This window comes from Perca fluviatilis, chromosome 8 (genome assembly GCF_010015445.1).
Source record: "Perca fluviatilis chromosome 8, GENO_Pfluv_1.0, whole genome shotgun sequence".
In the NCBI taxonomy this organism is placed as follows: Eukaryota; Metazoa; Chordata; class Actinopteri; order Perciformes; family Percidae; genus Perca; species Perca fluviatilis.
In genome coordinates this window covers 25,175,222-25,190,299 of record NC_053119.1, presented here as the reverse complement: position 1 = coordinate 25,190,299, position 15,078 = coordinate 25,175,222, and the positions used below count along the sequence as shown (strand labels likewise).

At 39.1% G+C, this 15,078-nt stretch overlaps 1 protein-coding gene and 1 long non-coding RNA gene across 5 annotated transcripts in view; one reads left to right on the top strand and one right to left on the bottom strand.

Moving 5' to 3' along the window:
- Window positions 1-8,971, top strand: part of LOC120564148 — a 46,877-nt gene extending 37,906 nt beyond the window's left edge. The window contains exon 3 of the long non-coding RNA XR_005640067.1: window positions 8,919-8,971. This is a non-coding gene — a long non-coding RNA (uncharacterized LOC120564148). The remainder of the gene's footprint in view (window positions 1-8,918) is intronic.
- On the bottom strand, window positions 4,725-12,716 carry ehf (ets homologous factor). 4 transcript variants are annotated; one of them, XM_039808891.1, is made up of 9 exons: window positions 11,466-11,812; window positions 9,691-9,805; window positions 8,938-9,195; window positions 7,552-7,596; window positions 7,422-7,463; window positions 7,265-7,324; window positions 7,081-7,119; window positions 6,773-6,968; window positions 4,725-5,367 (listed from the first exon to the last, which is right to left on the bottom strand). In XM_039808891.1, exons 1-9 carry the CDS (start codon window positions 11,514-11,516, stop codon window positions 5,268-5,270), a joined length of 906 nt encoding a protein of 301 aa, XP_039664825.1. In that variant the 5' UTR covers window positions 11,517-11,812; the 3' UTR covers window positions 4,725-5,267. The 4 variants fall into 4 exon arrangements, with proteins under 4 accessions (XP_039664825.1, XP_039664824.1, XP_039664827.1 ...); XM_039808890.1 differs by having other exon boundaries at window positions 4,726-5,367; window positions 7,422-7,466; window positions 11,466-11,809; XM_039808893.1 differs by having other exon boundaries at window positions 4,726-5,367; window positions 7,422-7,466; window positions 11,438-11,535.
- Between the last annotated feature and the right edge of the window lie 2,362 nt (window positions 12,717-15,078).

Below are 15,078 nucleotides of genomic sequence, written 5' to 3'. Positions count from 1 at the left end.
AGCTTCATGAGGTAGTCACCTGAAATGGTTTTCACTTCACAGGTGTGCCCTGTCAGGGTTAATTAGTGGAATTTATTCCCTTATTAATGGGGTTGATACACAGCCGACAGCCCTATTGGACAACTGTTAGAATTCATATTATGGCAAGAACCAATCAGCTAAGTAAAGAGAAACGAGTGGCCATCATTACTTTAACAAATGAAGGTCAGTCAGTCCGGAAAATTGTGAAAACTTTGAATGTGTCCCCAAGTGCAGTCACAAAAAACATCAAGCTCTACAACGAAACTGGCTCACATGAGGACCGCCCCAGGAAAGGAAGACCAAGAGTCACCTCTGCTGCTGAGGATAAGTTCATCCGAGTCACCAGCCTCAGAAATCGCAAGTTAACAGCAGCTCAGATTAGAGACCAGATGAATGCCACACAGAGTTCTAGCAGCAGACACATCTCTAGAACAACTGTTAAGAGGAGACTGCACGAATCAGGCATTCATGGTCAAATAGCTGCTAGGAAACCACTGCTAAGGAGAGGCAACAAGCAGAAGAGATTTGTTTGGGCCAAGAAACACAAGGAATGGACATTAGACCAGTGGAAATCTGTGCTTTGGTCTGATGAGTCCAAATTTGAGATCTTTGGTTCCAATCGCCGTGTCTTTGTGCGACACAGAGAAGCTGAATGGATGGATTCTACATGCCTGGTTCCCACCGTGAAGCATGGAGGAGGAGGTGTGATGATGTGGGGGTGCTTTGACACTGTTGGGGATTTATTCAAACCAGCATGGCTACCACAGCATCCTGCAGCGACATGCCATCCCATCCGGTTTGCGTTTAGTTGGACCATCATTTATTTTTCAACAGGACAATGACCCCAAACACACCTCCAGGCTGTGTAAGGGCTATTTGACCAAGAAGGAGAGTGATGGAGTGCTGTGCCAGATGACCTGGCCTCCACAGTCACCGGACCTGAACCCAATCAAGATGGTTTGGGGTGAGCTGGACCGCAGAGTGAAGGCAAAAGTGGCAACAAGTGCTAAGCATCTCTGGGAACTCCTTCAAGACTGTTAGAAAACCTTTTCAGGTGACTACCTCTTGAAGCTCATCAAGAGAATGCCAAGAGTGTGCAAAGCAGTAATCAGAGCAAAGGGTGGCTACTTTGAAGAAACTAGAATATAAGACATGTTTTCAGTTATTTCACACTTTTTTGTTAAGTACATAATTCCACATGTGTTCATTCATAGTTTTGATGCCTTCAGTGAGAATCTACAATGTAAATAGTCATGAAAATAAAGGAAACGCATTGAATGAGAAGGTGTGGCCAAACTTTTGGCCTGTACTGTATGTATACTTATATGTCATATTATGCATTTATATATTCCTAATATTAGGCACTGATGTATTTTTGTTAATTGTTAAGAGTAAACAAACTCTTTTAAAATTCTGTCACAAGACTTTTTTTTTTTTTTTTTAACCAAGCAAGTTTTGGGACAATTTAACTTGTGTCATTGTTGGAATTAGATTAAGATTCAGGTCAAGATGTGAAATGACTGTGATTATGTTTTTTTTACTTTTTTTTTTCTTTCTTTAATTACAAGTAAATGTGATGTTTTTATTTTTGTATTTCTCTTAATCACATGTGAATCAAATGTGAGAAAAAACATTCTTTGCAATTTTTCACATAAAACAAAAACGTGTTTAAACTTCACATTTGTGTATAAAACAGCCATATACAGTTAAAGTCAAACTCAACTTCGTTATCATTTCTCAGACCGTGGTGTTGGTACAAGTATTTAAACAAAACAAGGGTTTATAAAACAAATTTAAAAACTAAATATTTATCAATTAAGCTGTAGGTCCTGGGGATAACAAGGTATGTGGGAGGGATAACAAGGTAAAGATCAAGAACAAAAAACTTTAGTGATAACACATATAGTGCTATGGAGCAAATAGAGGTGAAAAGATGTGCAAGTAATACGCCATCCACACGAGTAATTAGCAATTAGCAATTAGCAGCACCTGTAACAACATGAGCCTACATGTGAATTCTTCTGTGACTGTGTGTGTGCAAACATGGCAATTATTGTTTTAATGGCCATACATGCATAGGGAAACAAATATAAATGGAGAGTCCCAAATCTGAGCAGGAAATTGGCTTCATGACAAGACATCTTTGCATTTTCATGAATACTTCCTCATGTTTTTATCTCATCAAAAATGCAGATAAAACCTGTTGTAACCTACACTTCATTATCAATTGTTTATATGTGCACAGTCACTACAGACATGTTTCTGATTTGTGTAAATGCAGAAGGAGTAGTTTGATTCTTAACTTTAGTTAATTTCATAAAGCAGTGTGTTATTTCTAACTGGGCGGTGAACTGCGACACACTCCCCCCTCAAAAAGTAAAGCTGTAACAGTGAAGCAGTTCTAATCTGCCAATCTCACAGTTCAGGCTGAATGCCTCACAGGTCCATTTGAGCGTGAAGAGAAAATGATAAGGGGGCCTGATAAGCTGGGGCTGTGTATGGGTTGAGAGAACACAATAGCCCCACTGAGTAGGCATGGGACACAAAATCCCAGCTGGCTGTCCTTATGCCCATGCTACTGTATCTTTCATTACGTCCGTGTTCTTCCTCCAGCATCTATCTGATTGAATTAATGCACTCTCTTTTAAGTAATAAAATATTCCTTTGTTTCTTATTCAAATCTGAAAATAATTTTCTGACAATAAGAGATATAGTCCTTTGTGGTCAGATATTGCATATTGTTTTTTTTTGTTTTTTTTTTTTTTAAATTGTTAAATCTGTGCAGCCTTATGTGACCCACAGTGCAGGAGGATTTTTTACCTGAAGATTTTGTTGTCATCTTCCTATACAGTCAGCATTATTGTTATCATAACAGTTAATGCAACGAAACCACTCATCGCTGAAGTAAGTCACATGGATTAAATATCTCTTTGTAGCTACATGTGTGTGTTAGTTCCTTCCCCAGATCTATTACAACCGGTTTGGGTGCATGTTTGCCTTCGTGCCCTACAAACAAGCACTGTAAGTACTTGTTACGCTTGTTTAATGGTGCTTTCCCAAATGACACATTATCTTCTCTCACTTACAGTTGATTCTCAATAACCACTATAGTCATAGGCCTCAGTGTATCACACACAAAACTCCTCACATATACCATTATTGCTTAAAGGCCACTGATAACTGATTTGAATGGGATGTGGGTGGCCATCATGGATCCTGGGTTTGCATTCACAGGGCAGTGGTCTGTTAGGGAAATCAGGCTCCTGTCTCTTTGTGCTGCAGGGCTTAGATCAGTCTAGACAATTTGCCTAACTGTTTACCTATCTTCACTTAGTCACATCAAACATGTCCCGGTCCCGTATCACAGCACACAGCAGCATCCAAAATATTCAAAAGGGGAACTGAGGCCACGCTACAGATGTCTGTCTGTGCTTCTGATGTCTGTCTGTGCTTCTGATGATTACATGTTCACCTCTTTGTGCTATGTACATTAATGACGTTTTAATGGTATGGTAGACAAATGCAATGAAGCATTTAAACAAATTCTATTCATAATGCTTTACCTCATTTGTTTGTGGCTGCTTAACAGTTTGACTTTGCCTCACAACTGTCAAACACAATCTCCTATTTCCTGTCATTATATAAGCGTTTAAAACATATGTAACTTATAATCATAACTTTTATTTTAATAATACATTCAAACACAGCTTTGTTTCATTGTGTACATTTCCAATTAAAAGTGCCATGATAAGTGCTACTCCAGAGAACTGCAAAGTGTGATTTGTACACAGAATCTAAACAATGGAACATTATGGATATGCACTTCACAATTTGAATTGCATTGCTTGCTTGTTTCATGAACAGTAATATAATCATATGGCAATCAGTAGCTATTGTCACAATCCAATCAGGAGCAGTCACTGGTTATATCATCTCTCTGTTCGCAATTTTCTTTATTTCATCAGATCGTCAATGGAAAACAAAGCTCTTCTAATCAGAGACGGTTTCCTGCTGTTAATCGTTCAGAGATTCCATCAGGCCTGACATCAGAAGATTGATGTCTACGTTTTGGTACTGACATGAGGTGTAATTTCCTGCAGCTCGCATCATGACAGTCTCGGTTAGTGACACTGATATGTGTGAGAGCAGAGCGACAACACTGAAAGGGGATGCCGCAGTGGTGCAGTGGGCACATTTTGAAGCCATCAGGAAAGATAAAAACCGAACATAGTGTCAATCAATGCCACGCTATGAAAAGTAGGGTTACAAAAAGCCAGATGAATCAAAGTGAAGATTAGACCTAATTTGCTTGTGAACACAGGTCAAAGAATTGAGCCTTATACTGACTCTGCTTTTATCTTGTTGGCCATCGAGGGCCCAGTCATTTGTCTGCCTCCCGCAGGAACCAGCACGGCACGCGCTGGCGAACAATTAACTGTGACATTTCACACTATCATGATAAAACAGAAATGACTTGCACTATCTCTGACTCTGAAGTCAAGTTTGTACAATAGCATATTCAGTTGGAAGCAGGCTTACAGCGGTGGATCTAGATCTAGATGATGTTGATAAAGTCTGGGCAAGAATAGCTGCAATTTTGGTGGTCGGTTGAACTCAAAATTCTGATTGATATGATTGATCAGAATAATATTTCTTTGACAGTTAACAGTTAAAAGTCACAGGAATTCGCCTCTTCTTGATGTAAACAATGACACCCAAATTGTACACATGCAATCCTGAAAAATGACTTTATTTGTATCAAACATCAACAAATGTCACATGCAAAATATGAAATAAAAACACATAAGACAAACCATTCTGTTATGTCAGTCAGCACTTGTTTATGTGTTCTTGTACTTAATCGTTGCATTGCGTTTATGGAATGTTGTTGTATTATTATCTAATGTAGTTCTTTTCTGCAGTGGTCAAGCCTCCTTCCCAAAGGACACTTTACAGTGTCAGTCTGAAAACATACATCTGTTTTTTTCACCTGTGTTTTGAGTGCTACATATTGACATGTGCTCCTTTGGGACTTTAGACAAAAACACATGTTTGAGATTTGACTTCTGACATGCTGGTACAATACAAACATATTTTAATAAGGCACAGTAAAGAACATCTTAGTGCAAAATATATTAACATAGTGTAAACAGTTCACATCAAACACACTTAATAAAAAACTACAATAAAACATCACATTTGCATACAACATTAAAGACAAAACAGAAAATAAATTAATGAAATTGTCACTTGTCTGACTCCCTCCATCCTCTTGCGTTCCTTCCAAACTTGTAAACCAGTCTGCGTCCGTCTACTCGCTCGAGGATTTCTCTTTTGTAGTAATATCTGTAACAGAGGACAGACGAACATTATCAGACCTATTCGAAATGAATTCATCACAGATCATCTAAAACTCTAAAAGATTTGTGTCTTCATTAGGAACCAATGGACTGAGAGTCGCAGACAGGCGGCTGAAGTTAGAAAGTATTTAGAGAAGAACTAAGGTTTTGTTCTTTTCATTGGATTTGTGGAAATTAACAAAAATAGTTTCACCTTATTCTTTCACTCTTGTCATCATGTGTAATATTGTGTTTCTCTTCCAACACAACAACATACATCATTTGAGTGTTTCTTTCAGTATGAGCAATCTAAATGCTTTGATTATTATGTTTTTTTTTTTTAAAGCAGGCATATTGCATTATAGTTCCTGCTTTTCTCAGATTACTATGTGTACTTAATCCAATATGTAATGCAATTACTCCTGGCTTAATTTAGATTTTTGTTTTCATCCAGTGTCATGAAATGGATGATAGATAACTTTGTCAGAAGAGTTTATCCGTTGTTTGGCAAATATCTTTTCGTTCAAAATATGTTTTACATTTCCTCCGAGTTCAATCACATGAATGCAAAAAGGAAACAAAGTTAGTTTGGTTGCTATTCCTTTGCTTTTGTTATTCCTAACGGAGAGCACCAATCTGTTTGGTGATGCCATCGAGCTGCAAATCCAAAAATCCTTCTGCTGCACCACAGTAAATAGAAAATCAGCTTTGTGGTCACAGTGACAATACCTGTGGGCACATTTGTAGTTCCCAGTGGTTTGCGCTACAGTAAAATTAGGATCATTAGATTAGCTCATTTAAATGTAAAACTGGGACTACTGCAGGAGCCAAGAACACATTCTGAGGAGAAGGCTTTTCCGAGAAAAGTGCTAACATGTAGCAGTTAAAAAAGGAGCCCATTCTCCTGTAGGTAATCAGGGATAGGAACTATGTTTAAAAGAGTTCACAGGGTTTATGTATAACTCTTAATGATATCTTAGTTGTTACTGTTTCAGTTGCAAGTGCATTATGAGCCTCTTCAGTAAATTGGATTACGAACAATGCAGTGTGAAATTTCTTGCTTATCACAGGTTTTTAAAAGCTGTTGCCAAACTAAAGAAACGCCCTGTGTGCATGTATTTTACTGTATATTTCTGCAGACAAGTTTCACTCCCTCAGAGGTAAAAGTTAGTGAAGAAAAACAACCTATATGAAAACATTTAGAGGCCACGGTCTCTACTGAATACAGTGCATTAAAATCAATGAGAGCTAAATGTCATGACTGTCTTAGTAATCAGATCTCAACTCATATGAATGCCTTTAGGATATTCCAAATTGCTATCTGCAGAAATTTTTCATTCAGTGATTGACAACTTACTGCCTGCTTTTGTGTTTGTGTAACTATGAGTACTGTGCGATAGCTGCAGGTGTACCTCATTGCACGGCTTAGTTTCTCATAAGTCATGCTGCTGTTATTCTTCTTCTTGCCCCATAACTGTGCCACTGCCTCTGACTTAAGGAAGCGGAAAACCCCCTCTGTCCGATCCTCCCACTTGATTAGCCCTGGGTTTCGCTCTGGGTTCAGCAGAATGTCTCTGATGAACTCCCACAAGTGGGTCCCCCTTGGGTCTGTAGGGAAAGAAAGTAGGTTGAATGGTAGGAATAAACATACAATAGCATACAATATATATTCCTCGGAGAAAAACATAAGAATATGTAAAGATGTGTGGATATTACTTACTGTGTTTTTTGACCTGACAACTGAAAGACCGTTTGATATCTGAGAAAGAAATCAAATTAGTGATGAATCCTTTCATCTATTTTTTTCCATTTGTTATAAGCCTACTTATTTTGTGTTTTTTATTTAAAAACATGTTGTGTTGTATATATATATTTGTATGTTGTATATTTTGTGAATTCCTCACCAGGACTGGAAGGGTTGGGGGAGGCAGGGGTGAGGGGGTGATTCAAGGGATCGTAGATTTCTAAGTTAACAGAGGAAAAAAAAGAACCTAATCAACTTTCACTTTATTTGTTACATGATCCATTTCAAATGAAGCATTAGTAGAAATAATGCAGTACCTCCAGGTGGATAGCTGACGTCTGGAAATGGACAAGAGAAGTCTACTATAAAGAAACAAAAGTTAAGTAAGATTTATCTGAACAAATGTGGACTGTTTCTTGACTAACAACTTGTTTGAGGGACTCTTACATTCTGGTTTTAGTTCCAGTTGCCCTATTTCCACATGGTACTGCCCTGTGAAGGTGAGAAGGAATAAGGAAGTGAATTATTAGCACAAATCTGGGAATTAAATTAGTCAGTGTCGTGTTAAATGTGAAGATTGATTATTTTATTCCACATTCATTGTGAGCTATGAACCAAATCATTGCTTAAAGTCTTGAATGCCTCTTTAGGGCACTTTATTGCATGTTACACTGTGAGGCATACTTTAACTTTTACAGCCCAAACCAGGATGGTTATGTGTTTTTAGCGCAAACAAAGCCAAAGCATGTGTTACTTTCTTAATAGCAGATGGTAAAAGGAGTGAAAGATTAGTTGAAAAATGACATGTTCTTCATAATAAAAACAGGTAGAGAAACAGAGATACAATTTCCACAATGTTACACATTACTACGGCCTCATGTTTTTGTGGTAATTATACCCAGGTATCACACACAGTTTTGACAATGATATTTGACGTAGACAATTGTAACACCTTGTCCCAAGCAACTAAGCTGGTTTCTGACAGCTTTCAGCAACAATAGTGGCATTGTGCTCTAGTTTGGTTCACCTGGAATTTCTCGGGAACCTGGAGGTTAAACCTGTTGTGCCTGGTCTCCTGCCATTACTGTTGTTTTTTTACGATTACCATTAACCTTAGATGGTCGATAAACTATGATGTGCTGCTGATGTCATTTACCACATGTTACGCAAGAATCTTTTCATTTCTTTAATTTCCTCTAAGCCAGTCTCTCTGATTTAAATCTCAGAGAAGTCATAGGCCTACAGCACTTATAATAGCAAATGACACTGATCACCCCTCCCAATCAACACTTCACATTACTTCCATCTGGCCGGAGATCGAGGACTCTCAAAAGGAGAAGAGCTTGTTTCAGCAGGAGTTTTAGACTATATTTGTACAGTATGTGGCTATTTGTGTAGCTATATGTTGCTATGTGTTGCTATGTGTACTGACTGTGGAAACAAATATCCTCTCTGGGACAATAAATCTAAATCTAAATCTACACAAATTAGTTGGTAAACTTTTGGCCCAAAAGTGGGTATATGAACTCCAGTTTCTTTACAATAAACTTCAAACTCTAATTAAAAATAGCTGTGGATGAGCCAGCTTGTTTTTCAGCTTCACACCCCCTCTGTGCTTTGTTAGGAGACCCACTCGAGCAAGAGCAAAAAACAAATCCATCATCTCCCTTGCTTTAAGCAATCTCTCGCCCCCTCTACAGCACCACAGAGTGCGACCTCTGACCAACTCTGTAATCCCTCCGCAGCAAGACCCAACTCAAATCACCCAGCTTCTCTTTTATTGGGACTAATCATCTTCCGTTTTCCCCCTTCAGCCCCCCTTTTTAGACGCACCGCTCCATTTGAGCTCTGTGATGCTGTGGAATAGAATGGGTCCCACGCTGCCGGCAGCTCGGAGGAAGTCCTGGTAGCTCAGGCTGCAGAGTTGATGGCCGTCCATATCAAAGTTTTGGAAGGGAACGCTGGAGACATCCATCTGGTGCATGTCCATGACCTGCTGCAGCCACTCCCACACCTGGTACTTACTCCAGAACTGAGGCTGGGAGTCACAAGGCCACAGGCGACTTGTGTAACCAGACATCACCATTGGAACTGGTGACAGACATCAAAGGTTGTGCATGAAAACATAAAAAAAATTAAAAAAAATAAAACGTTATTAGGCGACATCAGTGAATTCATTTTGTTCTATGTAAATATGCAGCTGATGAAGGAAACATCAATTCCTCTACTGAAGGTATTTGTCGATAATTAATCTGCGGAGCAGTTTACTGGAAGAGCTGTTGAGCTACTTCTCAGTCGGGAATATCGAATTCAAACCTTGTGTTTCAGAGCTCTGGGCTAACCAGCAATACACCAGTTGCTAATTGTTGAATGATTCTCATTTTGCATTGCAGTTTCATAACCAGTGAGACTGGATTGTTGAACAGAGAGCAATCAGAATCCTTCAGCAGAACAAATTAGCACATTTTCTTGCGGCATTCAAGGATTTTATTCAGACAATTTAATTAACTGATTTATGTCTGTGAGGAGTGCACACATTGTACAGTATGGGCTTCATTCAGAGTGTGTTAGTGCCACAAGCCTCACCATCAGGGTAGGAGTTCGTAGTGCTCCAGGTAGTGGTCAGCTGGCTGTCTAGGGTGGTGGATGGAGTTACGCTCATATTGTAGCTGCTGCACTCTGATGTACCATGGCCCAGGGGCTAAGACAGGAGATGAGTAATTTACTTAGAAGACAAAACACGGGTTGGCTTTTATTGTGAAGCAGCCACAGGAAATGCAATGTGTTTGTCAATGCAGTAAGCACTAAGCCCGATCAAATCAACCAGGCCTGGCATCTTAAGAATTACAACATTGAAACGGTTGAAATAAGTTGATTTATTAAATGTAATGTATTTCTCCAGCCATGCTTAATTCACCATTTAAGTGCACTAAAAAGCTAAAATGGGTAAACCCAGCCCGATCTTCCGGCGATTTGATTTCGCCCTGCAGCTCAGGCTGGAAACCTGTACGTTTATCTATCCTGCTTCCATTACAATTTAGCATTTTGCATCCAATTTTAACACGATGACGATAGAGAAGCAACCAAGCAGCTTCTTGTTTACATTCAACAAGCCGGCCACCGAAGGGCAGCAACCCGTTGATGCCGCTGTCGCTGCGACGTCACCCAGATTGTTGGTCTGATTGGTTGAAGGACTATCCAATTGCGTACAGTCATTTAAACTATGCCCGTTGATCACGCCTCCTGTGCAGTAGAAAATACAGAGCAGACTCCCCAGACCAATGTTCAATCTTAAAAGACTGAGCTTGGTCTGGTGATAGCCAGACTACTAAAAAGCAGTAACACAAAGAAATGATATGTCCACACAGCTTGTGGGTTGTGTAAACTGTCGATTGGACATTACAAAATTACAGATGAAAGGGTTAGTTAGGTTTTATGTTTTAATGGAGGCTTATTTGCTGGTTACGCAGTGTAAAAGTTCTGCAATCACATTTGTTTTGGACTGCTTGTAGTGTCTTTAGTTCAGCAAACGTTCAAAAGTAACAGGAAGGTATGCTGCTGCTGTTTGAGTTACTGATGTTATTATATTTTCTACACTGATTTTACATAATGACAGCTGCACTCCCTTTCACACCTCACATTGGCAGTTAGTGCTGTATACATATAGAGGTAAATAAAAGGCATGTCTCAGACTTGACCACAAATATATTTGCATCCATGTAAATAAAGCTCGTCCAAATTTCAACAGCTCCACTGTTTTGCCCAGCAGGAGATAGAGAAATGTTGCACATGCATAATAGCTGAGTCATGACTGACAATGGTCACTGCCAATATTAGGTTTAATGTGTAACATGGTAATGGATTTTAAATGTTTTGGACATTTGCACTACTTATTAGTTTAGCTATTAATACAGCTGCCAAAATAGAGATTCTACATTTTAGTCTACATTGTAGGTCTTGTTTCCCTATGTTTTATTCATGTTTTTACAACAAGCCTTTTGAGTGGTAACATTTTACAACATTTAGCTTCTAATCATCTGTCTGACATGAGAAACATGACACATTTTCGTTGTAAACGTTATTGAGTTGCATATTGTAACCAAGCTGTCAAAGGTCCTCAGAATAGGCAACACCTGTTTCAGATGGCTACCAATAAATCTAATGCTTTACACAGTGACCCACACTTCACCTGTTCCGTGGAAGATCTCGGTCACACATTTATGACAGTTATAAACACAATTATACCAAGCCCTGTCACAAAATTCAACAGCAGATTCTGTGTTGCCAGCCTTACACAAATGTGACATAAAGACAGATGGCCGAAGCTACTTACAGATCTGAAAAATCAGTTTTATAACAACCTTGAGTCCTAGATCCCTGAATGAAATTTCCCCAGGAGATAGGTGACACATGCCGTCATGCCAAGGTAGATCACCTCCTCAGTTGACAATCTGTCAAGTCTGCTCAAACACCTTATGCTGTGTTAACTCTCACCATTGTCTAAACTGCTATTTTATCAACAAGGCAGCAGTAATGTAGCAACGCTAAAGAAAAGAGACAGAGACATTTCGTCACGTTTATGGATCAATATCCTGTTTGCTGAGCAACAGTAGAAAAATTACTCCATTGCATTTGCCATGGTGATGACATGAGAACTCAGAAGAATGTTTCATTTCAGTCATTGTAGCCTTATGATAGCATTGGACCTAACTAGACTTGTCAATTTTCTGTTTTAGTTCTCTCCATGTTTGCTTTATTTTTTGTTTTACCTTTACCTTATCTACTGTAAATATGGCTTTTGAAAGTAACCTATAATTAAAACTGAGGTTGATGCCATGGCATTAAATATGCAAACTTTCTGCAACACCAACAGCTGAAACAGAGTGAGGATGTGCAGCGCTAACAGTGTGCTGAAAAAATTGAGAGTACAGGGAAATATATTAAAGTTAATGCATTATTTACATAGCATTACACAAACCTTTTGTTTCTTTTTTTTGGGAATTTGATATTCTCTTAGTAAATATTCAAGTGAGGGTAAATTGGTCAGTTTTGGTTGCACTAGTCAAGATTCCACTTTCAAAATTCTACATTATTAACTGTCTCTAATTGTCTTTAACATTTCAGATGATGTACATGATGCGTGATTGCACTCTTTAAGGAAAATCTACATTTATGTTTGTGCAATTGTGCAAAGATGTTTTGAACATTAAAAAAAGCAATTTTCGTCCATATTTTTCCAGAATTCCCACACCTGCACAGACTCCCTGAATAGAACAGGTTAAAAGGCTAAAGAAAGCATGAAACAATCATAATAATTTTAGAATCAAATTGCATTAAAACACACAGAGCTTATTAAACCTGGCTTCAGTTTGATCAAACTGTGTTCTGTAATTTTAATAAGCACTGCTGGATTCGAAGCACAAATATGGCAGCTTACCTCAACAGTAGAATGGGGTCGGATTAGGCCTGATGTAGATCCACTCTCAACTCGGCTGAATAGAGATCAATACTAATTTCTAAAGATTCCAATACTCTAGAGGACTATTGTTTACGACGACGTGAGTCCTTTGGTCCCCAAATCTTTTAATAAGCAGATGAAAGCATGCAGACACACTAGGTACTGCCCCACCACAATGGGTTTTTTATCCTCCTAACTTCCTTATCCTGGGCCAATTGGCTACTTGCCCAGGCTCATACCAAGCGGGTATTTGCATAATGCACACCCACACACACCTCAGGTAACTTATATACTTCTATATTGGCCCTGTTCTCTTTCACTTTCTCGCAAACACACACTCACTCAAGCAGAAAAGCATGCACTTGTGAGGATACACATACACAGGCATGGATCCAAACACACTCAATAGCCCATAGAGGGAACGTTAACTTGCTTAACGTCATTGTTCATATATTTCTTAAAATAGTGTTTAACCTTCAGAGAAAATGTCCCTTGTGTTATTACGTTGCACAACATTTGTTTTCCCTATTTCATCATGATGAACGAGGTGCTGACAGTTTAGGTAAGCGGCCCTGAGAGAATTTGTTCCTTTTTCATTTTGAAAGTCGCTGGAACTGCACGGTGGAAAAACATTAGTGTCTTTGTGCCTGAAGAATCTGCAAGAGAGATTCCTTCATACGGGTTACACATTTACAAATGCCTTTCATTTGCCTTCTAACACAGTGGCCTCTTTCAGCTTAATTAAATGTGCATTTTGCTTCTGTTTGAGGGATGATTACTATTTAGGACGAGCTTATTTTAGTCTCACTTAGAGCTCTCTGACCTCACCTCATCGCTATCACAACACTTTGATAGACTCTTGAAATAGCTTCAACCGACGTGCGGTTATCCACAGGTGTCTGAGTGGAGACTGACAGATGACAATTAACTTTGGTATAAGTGCCACAAATTCCAGTGAGCATCACACAACAATGACAGGAGTGAAGAATACAAATATTTATTCTTCACCAGTGTTCATATATGATGAACTAGTTTCCTGTCAGGTATTGTGTATTTCCCTCCGTGACATTCACAAGATGTGCTGTCTTTGAAGAGAACATCAAATAACACTGCAGAGGACATGTTCTATCGAGCTACAGTAAGTCAATGCCGTTACTCTTATCAGAAAGATAAAATCATGTTTCTGTTCGTATCAGCCATTGCACACTGCACAGCTGTACTAATAAAGAAAGAGAATGTGAATGAAAAGGTGATTACTTTTTTTCCCTTCAAATTCCTCAAAACATGTTTGTCCTGTTTTTTGTTTTTTTTCTCCAGTTTACATCAGTCCAATGCCGAGCGCGTCTTTCCAAATCAAAACTGGATAGATCAATTGAACAGTATCCATGCAGAAGTAAATGTGTCAAAAAAGCATTTTTACTGAACTTTGTCACCCTTCATATCCACTGATGCCCTATACTGACAAAGATCAGAGGGAGTTCAAACATTCTATTTTTGCTTGACGCCAATTAGGGTTTGGGCAAATTGTAACATCTTTGATCTGAGATCTAAATCTGATCTGTAGCCTCATACCACTACAATACCTCTTGGGACCAGAGGCACTAACAGTATCATGTTGATAATTGAAGTGACTTTGAGCAGGGTTGAACTGTATAATAGGCTGAACCAGGGAGAAGTCTTTGAGAAAGTATGTCAGGTTTCTCTCAGAGCTTGAGTCGTGAGGAGGGAAACAAGAGGTGATGCTGAACAAATAAACTTAATTAATATGCTCTTATAGACTGTAATATGGACCTATGAAGACAGAAACCATATCAAATCACTTCCACATATTAATATTTAATCATCTGACGGTAATGGCCTTTCCTTATTCCATAGATCCCTGTGATCAACATTCTGGCTTAGTTCTGTGCTCTCCACAGTTCACACAGAGCTCACTTTGGAAGCTCTGAGAGTGTGTGTGTATGTGTGTGTGTGTGTGTGTGTGTGTGTGTGTGTATGTGTGTGTGTGTGTGAGATTTGGACTCCTGCCCACAACTCAGCCTCAGAGGTAATGAGGGAATTATGTGTTAGCATGATTATCCCTTAGAGTTTCCCTCATTTCCCCATGCAGACCAGATCGCTGCAGTCCTTATGGTAAATCCCACCACTCCTGATCTCCCTGTGACTCTCTGAAACCGTCCTACCTGCATGGGTTACCGATAAGTCGCCTCAAGCCCTCCCTGCAGCCCGTCTGCTGCCTATTTGCAACACAGGTGCTATTTTCTCTTTTTAAAGGGTCAACTGCCTCCAGGGTGTAATTTGGGACCTAGGGTGTGTTTGGTGCCGTCCCACTGTGAATGCCTGACCAGATTTTATTGCCGTAAGATTAATATGCCCATCAGCAGTGAACTGAAATCACACACTTCTCACTATGGCTGATGGTTTGGCCTGATCTCAACTTCTTTTGATGTTCTTTCTCTGTCACACTTTTTTTTTTGTCATGTCACAAGGAGAGCCTAGTATTTGGCATCTCATTT

What these genes read in the sequence shown, in the direction of transcription:
- ehf (XM_039808890.1), bottom strand. Translation starts at nt 11,516, where the DNA reads ATGTGTCACCTATCTCCTGGGGAAATTTCATTCAGGGATCTAGGACTC. An exon ending in TCAGGGATCTAGGACTCAAG is followed by an intron (nt 9,806 to 11,465) that starts GTTGTTATAAAA and finishes CTCCTGTCTTAG; the next exon opens with CCCCTGGGCCATGGTACATC. An exon ending in TACGAACTCCTACCCTGATG is followed by an intron (nt 9,196 to 9,690) that starts GTGAGGCTTGTG and finishes GTCTGTCACCAG; the next exon opens with TTCCAATGGTGATGTCTGGT.